The sequence below is a fragment of the Homarus americanus genome, unplaced genomic scaffold (genome assembly GCF_018991925.1).
Source record: "Homarus americanus isolate GMGI-L3 unplaced genomic scaffold, GMGI_Hamer_2.0 scaffold4896, whole genome shotgun sequence".
Classification (NCBI taxonomy): domain Eukaryota; kingdom Metazoa; phylum Arthropoda; class Malacostraca; order Decapoda; family Nephropidae; genus Homarus; species Homarus americanus.
Genome location: NW_024749657.1, coordinates 2,649,285 through 2,659,471, shown reverse-complemented (window position 1 = coordinate 2,659,471; position 10,187 = coordinate 2,649,285). Strand labels below are relative to the sequence as shown.

At 36.8% G+C, this 10,187-nt stretch overlaps 1 protein-coding gene across 2 annotated transcripts in view; it reads left to right on the top strand.

Annotated features, from left to right (window-relative positions):
- Positions 1–1,139: 1,139 nt before the first annotated feature.
- LOC121853600 (sodium/hydrogen exchanger 9B2-like) overlaps positions 1,140–10,187 on the top strand; it is a 35,664-nt gene continuing 26,616 nt past the window's right edge. Inside the window, exons 1-2 of one of the 2 annotated variants that reach the window (XM_042347852.1) lie at positions 1,140–1,469; positions 7,116–7,284. In XM_042347852.1, coding sequence (XP_042203786.1) covers positions 7,206–7,284 — 79 coding nt within the window. In that variant the 5' untranslated portion in view covers positions 1,140–1,469; positions 7,116–7,205. Of the gene's footprint in view, positions 1,470–6,371; positions 6,472–7,115; positions 7,285–10,187 lie in introns of those variants that run through there. The other variant, XM_042347853.1, reaches the window with a different exon arrangement.

Here is a 10,187-nt window from a genome sequence, read left to right as displayed (position 1 = left end):
CCAAGATTCAAGTTCATTCTTTTGGATGAGTTATCTTTATTTATAAATAAAATTATTTCAAAGTACGAGTCTCATTAATATACTAACCTTATTTACCTAATGGCCGTCCAAAATATAGGTGGTCTGGTTGATGGCCTGAGTAGGGTCCCTCCATTATTCTTGAAGGGCGATCGTCACTCCACGAATGATTCTAGACCAGTGAGCCTGACTAGCGTACTGTGCAAGTACTTGAGAGTATTATAAGAGATGCCATGATGGAACATCTACTACGAAACAACATTCTAAACGACTGCCAACACACATTTACTTTCATCTTTATCCCGGGATGCTCCTGTATAACATAATTACACAAGGTACTGGATGTTTAGACACAAATTCTAGAACAAGGCGGAAATATCGACAATATATTCCTATATTTTGCCAAGGCTTTCAACAGCTTACCCCATGAAAGGCTTTAGAATTAAGCTGGAAGGGTGCGGGATACTAAATCTGTTTCTAGAGCTTTGCTTTGACGTTCTTAATGTGCGCCCACACATACTGACACATACAATATCACAGTAAATTCTATATATTCAGTGATATGTAGCAAGGTGAAAACGTTAAACACGAGGCTCAGGGTGATCTATTTTTGTATGTGTGCATACGGCACAGGTTGATGGGTGACGCCCACTCTTGGTTAAATGTCCGTCTTCGTGTAAAGTTGTCAACCATCAGACAACCAGCGCCGTGCACACTAACCCGCGGTCATCTATATGCAATGTGGCTTACGCAGTTTTCACCTTACTCCTGTCTCTTATTATATAGTCTTTGAAGATTATTTTATAACTTTTACCACGATACAGATTTACAGATTGCCCACGAGGGGGCTAGTTTATTGGGCACCCCCTTACATCCTGTGCCAGGTGAAGCGTTTACAGCGCCCAACAGGGAAGCATGCGGAGTTCATGCTTGCCTGCATGTGATGAATATTGCCTCGACATTATTTTCATTTTCATAATGAAACTAAATATTTTAGGTTAACGTTTCAAATTACATGAAGGTAATATATAACTATATCCTCAAAACTTTGTTTTTATAATCGTCCTGCCAATTTAGTTAGTTTTAGCCTTTCAGTGAACCTTCTTACCTGAGCAGGTGAAGGTAAACAAACCCGGCTGGTGGAGCTGACAGCCCTGGGAGGCCGAGTGCAGTATACACTTAACTTAACTGTAGACACAAACAGACCTACTCTACACATTTATGCCAAACCAATTCTGGCATAGCTTGACAACACTCTTGTTTTGCCTAACTTTTCATAAGAGCCTTGGCTTATGTTTTGTAAGAGTATTAGCCGCGTACTCAGCCCTACCTGAAAACATGTAGGTGGTGCACTATTAACGCGCCCTGCGGTACTTATTGGCAGTACTTAAGTGATATTCGGAGGTGACGGTGCTAAATGATATATTACAGCAAGTAAAACCATAATACAGGTTAGTGCATGTGTTTTACTCGTTTGATGAATGGGTAAAGGTGGAGCAGCCTGGAGGAGGAGTTCGATTTCTTCACTTTTTCCTCGTTCTTTGAATGATAGTAATTAGTGGTATATTTTTCGAGTATTTTAACCAATAAACTTACAATCATAAAATTCGCTGTGTGACCGAAACGATAATAACATCAGAAACCTTCCTAACTTATAGGTAGAACTACCCCACGGGCATATTAATAAGAAAGAACTTACATTGATACCAGTAAAAGCCGATTTTTTGAAGTGACATGGTGTAATTTGGGTAAAAAAAAAGTTTTTATCCTAATTTCCCCAATTGGTATGACAGTTTACTTAACTTAACCTAACCTAACCCAATCCAACAATACAGTATATCCATGTACCCTGTAAAAAAAGTATCTTTACAGTTCTTGTATGAAATAAAATGACACCATGAATGAAGGTTTTTGGTAAAGGCTCGTGAGGCATACTGTTATTCACCAATCATTATGCAACGAACTAATTTTATATTTTGAATGAAGTAACTAAATTTGGCTTACCATAATAGGGAGAAAATGTCTCGCTTATCAACCCTAGCGAGACAATGGTAAAAAAAATTTGAAATACCGATTGGGATAAAAACGAATATTAACAAATTTTACATTTTTTGTGGACGTGAGAGTACAGTACTATCACTTACTGAAACAAACTTGAGAGTGGATGACAACACTTGCCGACTCAGTAGATTTTTTGGCGGAATATTAACAGTAAATAATTAATTTCCTCACATATAGTTATAGGTGATTTATGATCGTAGTTAGAGAAAAAGTACTGTATAGTATTTAGATATCCAACCTATCCTAGCCACAGAAACTATACTGTATATCTAACCTTATTGGGGGCCCCCACCCTTTCTGATGGGGGTTAAATTCCTAAGATTACCCAGATAACCGAAATTTAAATACCTGAAATAATAGTTTTTATTGCTTAATATTTATCATCCAAAGAACATCTGTGGAAAATATAAACAAAATTGAACCACTCCTTCGCGTGTTAGCCATCTGCTCCACTATTACCAGCGAATGTGTGTTAACAAGTATTGATATGTTATAAGTTCTTAACAGACCTACTTTCTTTTTCCTTCTGGAGTTAGTTTATGAACATCGGAAATAAGTTTGCTCAATACTCCTTGTAATCCTTTGTGAATGTGTATGGCATTGCCTAACATGTGATGCATATCAACTAATTCTTTTCAACTGCAGGTAAATATGTATTGAAGAATACTTTTCCCTTACATCTAGAACCGGGAATTACGATGTTTCATAATTTTGTTTTTACTTGGTTTTTTATAGTACAATGAATAATGTGTACCTACTACTGTACTGTACTTTTGTGGTAGGTACGAATGCTTCCAACAAATTTTCTCGTAGATTTTACTTTTATCCTTTTCACTACTGATTGGCTTGGTCACGTCTGTTACACATTGTTGGCAAGTACTGGGCATGTACTGGCTCCAGAATGTACAGTATCGGGACCTACACCAGTGGTGGTCAAGTCTGGTGTTGAATGGGCTATGACAAAGTGAATCGGAAGTACTTAATGAGAGCGGTCTGGTCCTGGCACTAACTAGAGGAAATTTTGATAAAGGTGGAACAGATGGCTAACACCAGAAGGAGCTTATGGAATTGGACCAAAATTTTCAGAGATATTTTATGGATGATAGTAAGTATTTTAATTGATTCAAGAATGCACAGAACCTGACCTAACCTAATGTAATGGAATTGAACGAAGAAATTTTATTGTATGATTAGAATAATTCACAGAACCTAACCTAACCTGCGGTGACTGAACCAAATGTAACGAAATCAAACAAAATCAAGTAAACTTAGGGAAAAAATTACAGAACCAAACAGGCCCTGACCTAACCAAACCTAAGAGTAGAAGGAACTTAAATTAATACTGAGGTGACCAGAGTGCACCAATGGCATCCAGGAAATGGTGTGAGAAACAACACTTTTTGAACCATAGTGAATCTCTCAAAGAACCCACTTCAAGAAAAGAACAAAAATTTTGACTAAAAATTATTCCTTTCACAGAAAGGAATTTTATTTAATTTTAAAAGAGAAAGAAATAGAAAACTAGGTTAGTTTTCTTTATATTATGAATGATAAATTATTGAAATGATTGACTGAATGAACAAACCCTCAATTTCAGAAAATAAACATGGCAGACAGAAGCAGCTCCTTTGGAACTAGAAGAATGTAAAACTATTAAGGCGAAATTTTGGGAAATACGGTAATGTTTCTGTTAGCCAGAATCCCTCGAACCCGGAACTCTTTGATAGCAGGAATTGAAATTTTCTCAGAAAATCATTCCCAAAGCTGAAATTTTCCAGAAAATTCCAGCTTTGGGAACGATTTTCCAAGGGGCACGTTTTCTGAAAAATTCTGATAAAATTTTCCGGATACCGGGGATGGGAGAGTTTTTTTTCTGTGTTTGAGAGATGAAAATCGGGCGCATTTTCTGGAAATTCTGAGAAAAATTTTCCGTTACCCGGAAAATTCTGGGGATGAGGAATATTTTTGGGGGTTCGGGACATGATGTAATGGGTAATTTCTGGAACTTCCGAGAACATCTTTCCGTTACCCGGAAAATTCAGGAGATGAAGGATTTTTTCCGGCTAAGAGAGAGTTGTCTTTTTACCTGGAAATCTCTCATTCCCGGAAGTGCTCTACACCAATTGTTCCGGCTAATGGGTCATTTTTTGTCAGTTACTTTCCTAATAGTATATTTAAAATTACATAGGTAAGGTTGGTTCATCTTATGCTGTTTAAATCATATACAGTACAGGAAAGCCTCCGATAACGACGGTTCTACTAACAAAGATTCACATTTAAGACCATGGTTAATTTAGGACCCAATTCAATTTACACCATTATTTTCTTTGTATTTATGACGAAAATAGTAAAAAATTAAGTTTTTCATATAAATAATAACTAAATTCCGATATGTATTATAAAAAAACAAAACACGCTTTGCGCACGGAGGCTGGCAGGCTTGTGAGTGGTGATACCAGCATCACTAGTATAAACAGTTGCAGCTTGGCGGGCCCTTTGTTTTCACGCATCTGAACAGGAAAAGGAGAAAAACATTCTCGGATTTCTTACGTTATTTTTGCGTTCTTATACAACATAAGCAAAAGTGATGGTAGTGCTGGTTCAAAAGCTAAAAGTAAATGTTAAGTATTATTTAAAACATATAAACAGTAAAAATTTAAGTGCTGCTTTCATATTCTTATGAAGAGAAATGATATGTTTTTACATGTACACAATTACATACGTTGGCGTTCCCAATCCGTCTCGCTTTTTTCTTTACCATATATATGCATCTGTGAATTTTACCCAATAAATTCAAATCAAACATCACTATTCCAAAGCTGCCAGCACCTTTTCAGTGGACTCCATTGTCAGGTACAGTTTCGGAAATATGTTCCTACACCCCTGTGGTAACCCGTGTCTCCAGACGGCAACATCGCAGTAGTACTGTATTATCACTATGAATGAATGCATGCGTATTGGTCATGATGCTACTACTGCGACGTTACCGTTTGCAGATGGGCTACCATAGGGGGTGTAGGAACACATATCCATAACTGTACAAGTGAAAAGTGGGCAATGGTGGTCAGGATTGGTAAAAATCATCCAAGACCCAAACGTTTCATAAATGTGTGAGTGACATAGTAGGAGAGAGAGAAACTCTCTAGTTAATTGTATGGTGAATCAGATGCAACGATTTTCTTGGTAAAACTGGATCAGGCCACCAACTTGATTGTTAAACCATGATTTGGTGAACTCGAGGGGCCACAATTACATCGCACAAGAGTTTATTCTTGTCCCCTGGGGCTATATGAAGAAATTTAAAAATTAGGAAGAGTTATAGGGTTCCTTCTCCCGCCATTATGTACCACCCATTCACCTACAAGGGGGTGTCTTCATCAGGTAACTTTAAATGGACAATAGTATGTACAGTCAGCCAAAGACGCAACGACCCCACCCTGGATCTCGTACTCATAATTTTACCTGGCAATACCTGGTAAAGTAAGGTTGTATGTAAAGGTGATCATGATTGGTGGATCTATTTTTGACTGGATCACTGTCAGGATAAATATTAAACAATGCAAAAGTAGCAGTTTTATAATAAACTATTCATTGTTTTTTAAGATGATGAGAAGTTTCCAAATGTTCGTATATTTGCCTAAATAATGAAGAAATTATATTAATGAATTGGCAACTCAACTACAATGAGGGCTGCCACAAGATTCTCAGATCAAATTTTCTTCATTATTTAAGCAAATATACGAACATTTGGCTGACTGTACATGGGTAAGTTTAAATTGGTAAAACCCCAATTCTCCCTTGAGTACAATGAGTGGTGAACCAGAGTGGCTCTCATTAAATAGGTGCTGGTGTGTTTTGTTTGACTGTATGTAGAAATTTTTGTGGATTGAAATTGGAAGTAAAATGTCTTAAGTTCACACTCTTATTTTGTACTAAAGTTTGTGTGATTGCAAGTTCAGATGTCCTTTACTTGTTTGGAAAAAGAAATAGCCTGGTGTTTAGTAATATCTAAACAAAATTGTAATAACCTCCCCTCACAAACTCATGAACTAAAAGACACCTTTTACTTTAAATATACTGTACTGTATTGGTACAGCTTTGTCATTTATGTACACTCTCCAAAAAATTTTCTCGAACACCTGGCCATGATGGATATGAGAATAAACAGAATGGGGCTTGTCATTTTGGAATGGTTTCAGATTCTTCCTTCATTTTTCAGATTGCACAGTGCTTATAGCGTTGAAGTTTTTGGTGAGAGCGTACATTTTTCCAATAGTATTCCTTATTGATGTGTGAGAACTTTATTGATTCATCATCACGTGATAAACAGCTGTACAGGCAGTCCCCGGGTTATGAACGTCCGACTTAAGAACATCCGCTGATACGAATGAGGTTAAACTTTAAATCTACAGCATTTTATTTACTTGACTTATTTTTTACTTTTATTTACTATAGTTTATCATTCTAGATCTTCTTTACTCTTAAATTAAGTGATTTTAGATGTATACAAGGACTTAGGCTGTGATATAGTTGGAATTTAAACATTGTTCCGCACATAGCATGTGTTCGACTTGAGTACATTTTCAACTAAAGAATGTCCCCAGAAATGGAACTTATTCGTAACCCTGGGACTGCCTGTACATGTACCTGGTACATAATTTTAAGTGGAGGATATTTTACTGTTGTAAATGGATTTAGTTAATGTTTGAATTTTGTGAAAATCACAGGCAATTTTGTTGACATACTGGTATAGTTTATTGGAAATTAAAGCATTAGCTAACAAATTTTGTTAATACTAAATACAGTATAGCTAATGTAAAACTTGGTGAAGAAAAATATCTGCTAGTATGCTATACTGCACAGTACAAACTTAACCTGTCCGATGGATCAACAATATAATTAATAATTGAAGTTGCCACAAGAATACATTTGAATATTAAATTCTAAAAAGTTAGCCGCTATTTAGATTGAAATTACTGTATACTACTGTAAATGATAAGCATATACATGTATACTTTTACTATTTAACTTTGCAGTGATGGAATGTTAACAGCAGGGCTTCTTGTATGGAGTTGGTCCTTCATGCCCAGTGGTGAGGAATCTGAAAACCCAGAAAAAACTGTGTCATGGATAACCTGACCATGACCAGCTTTGTCGACACCTTGAATGGTCCAGCTATGGACTCGTCTCAGCACCAGTCTGATGGTTTGTACAGTATATAAACGAATAGTATTTAATAACTTATTGTAATATACTGTAGGCCTCGATATCCTAATTGTTTGAAAGTGCTTAAAATTTTGGATAACCCGAAGTATAGCTCCCAGGTTATTCCACCTCGTGATTAACCACCCTAATGTTAACAAGGGGATTAGGTTAGTACATGTATTAGGGTGGTTAATCATAAGGTTATATAAGCTGTGGGACTGAGCACCAGTTTTATGGTTGGTGTGATGTGATAATTTCTGGTTAGTCTCTCGTCTCATAGTATGCAATATACATCAAAAGTATTCTAAGCAGCAAGAAAAAGTATTCCAAGCAGCAAGAAAAAGTATTCCTTACTATGAATATATAATGTTTCAATACCTCAACAGTTACCTCTCCCTTACTATTCTTATGGTCTTCATTCATGAATTTACTGTATAACATAGTAAAGAATAAATGTATGCCTCGCTATACATTGGGCATGCTTTCTTGAAGAGTATGGTGTCAAGTGAAACAACGTATTGTATAGTGATCACAAGTTTACCATGGCCTTCCTGGGATTTTCTCACCAAAATATTAATTGAATGCATAAGTTATATTATTGTAAGATGAGACAAATATTTAGATGTAAAATATACCCAAGATGGTTGAGGAGACATTGTATAGAGGCTGGCTGGAGATTGGAGTTACCGAGACAAAGTGGCAAGATTGCCTCCTCCTGCACATTATAACAATGGTCCAAAGATTGCAGCACAGTACACCTCTTATTCTGTTTCTACAATTAATGTCATTCTTTGGTTTGTTTGTTATGAATACAGGGACAATTAGTGTATTTTGCCTTAATTAGGCCAGGTGCAGCTGTTCCTGTGTGTGTGTAAAATGAAACACAATCTCCAGTAACTGTACCAATATGTAGTGTATAGGTATAAAGCTATATGCTGATAACCACAAGGAAAGAAGAAAACACGAAGTTCCCAAGCGCTTTCGTGTAATTCACATCTTCAGGGGTGAGTACAGACGTCTGTACTCACCCCTGAAGATGTGAATTACACGAAAGCGCTTGGGAACTTCGTATTTTCTTCTTTCCTTGTGGTTATCAGCATATACCTGGATCACGTGCATCCACAGTGATTTACTTGCATATAAAGCTATACTGTATTTAAATATCTTAAAATCTGTTGGGTTTGTAATGAAATTAGTAATTTATGAAATACTGTACCAAGTATAGTTTTAGTTATTTTTTATTTTTTTATACAGTAAAAGGTTCTTGACAGGAATATGAGTGTGTACAATGTTACATGCAACTCGTCTTATGTCCTGGGAGGGTTGGTATGTGTGGCTCTGTGTCCCGGGGGGTTGGTATGCATGGCTCTGTGTCCTGGGAGGGTTGGTATGTGTGGCTTTGTGTCCCGTGATGGTTGGTATGCGTGGCTCTGTGGTATACTGATCCTACTAGATTTTGTAACAGAACATTATATTAAATACAGTGGTCCCTCGGTTAACGAACGCCTCGGTTAACGAAATTTCGGTTAGCGAATTACCTTCCATAAGAATCTTCAATTCGGTTAACGAACAAAATTTCGGTTAATGAATTTCTTACGAAAACATGTCAACATGTTTTGGCTTGCTCACCAGCTGGATGATTAGTCTGCCAATACATAATCGGTTCCAGGGCTTATATTCGTTTCCATTGGAGTAAATATCAAGAAGGTTGTGTCATTCTGAAATGTATTTAACATATTGACAATATATAGTGCAGTGCAGTGTTGATTTAAAGAAAATAATTTTGAATTACATCTAGTGAACTTAAAATTTTATTGGTGAAATGACGGCATCAAGCATGGGGTGATTTCTCTTCCACCCCCACTTCCTTCTCCTCCACCCCCACGTCTAATTCCCATCAACATCATCAACCAGGATCCTTCTACATACACACCTCAAAGTAAGTGTATTTTACTGCATTTTTTTTTTACTTTGTATGTATTTTTCGGTGAGCTGGAACCAATTACCCAATATCCCATTGAAACAATGGATTCGGTTAACAAAATTTTCGGTTAACGAACGACCTTCTGGAACGAATTGTGATCGTTAATCGAGAGACCACCGTACGCCAAAATAAATACACATTGCATTACTTATTTTAAACTATATACCAAAGTAAATGCATGTTCCAATATCTATCATCCGTGGTCTCATAATGTTTCACACAGAATGTCGACAGAAACGTTTTTGAGATACATAGTACTTTGCATGAGCTGCTGTGGTTGAAGGGGAGGAATGAGGTGACTGTCTGGTGTTTTAAGGATACAGGATATTCATCAACAATGTACGTATTAGTATGCCTCCAGTAACTACAGAGGTAGTTGGGATGTGCTCGTGTTTACCGTAAACTGAAATACAGTGATATCTCCATTAGCTGGAACAATTGGTGCAGAGCACTAACAGGAATGAGAGATTTCTGGGTAATGAGACGACTCTCTTGAGGCTGGAAAAAACTCCCCCATCCCTAGAATTTTCTGAGAACTGGGAAAAATTTCTCTGAATTTTCCAGAAAATGTGCCCCTAGGAAAAAACATTCCTTATGCCTGACTTTTCTGGAAAATTCTGACTTTGGAAACGATTTTCCGAGAAAATTTAAATTACGGCTATCGGAGAGTTCCGGTTAAGAGGGATTCCGTCAAAGGGAGATACAGTTTTACTGTGGGCCTAACCAGCTGAGTTGCCAGATGCGCTAGTGACAAACTGTCCACTGCCTCCACACATACGATCACCTCCCACACAGAATACACACCCAGGCTTTTCATATTTCTTATTCTATAATTTTATTATATATTTTTGTATTTCTATGTCACATTAGAGTATTGAAATTATTTTTACATAACTTTTATGGTTTCATTACATTTAAC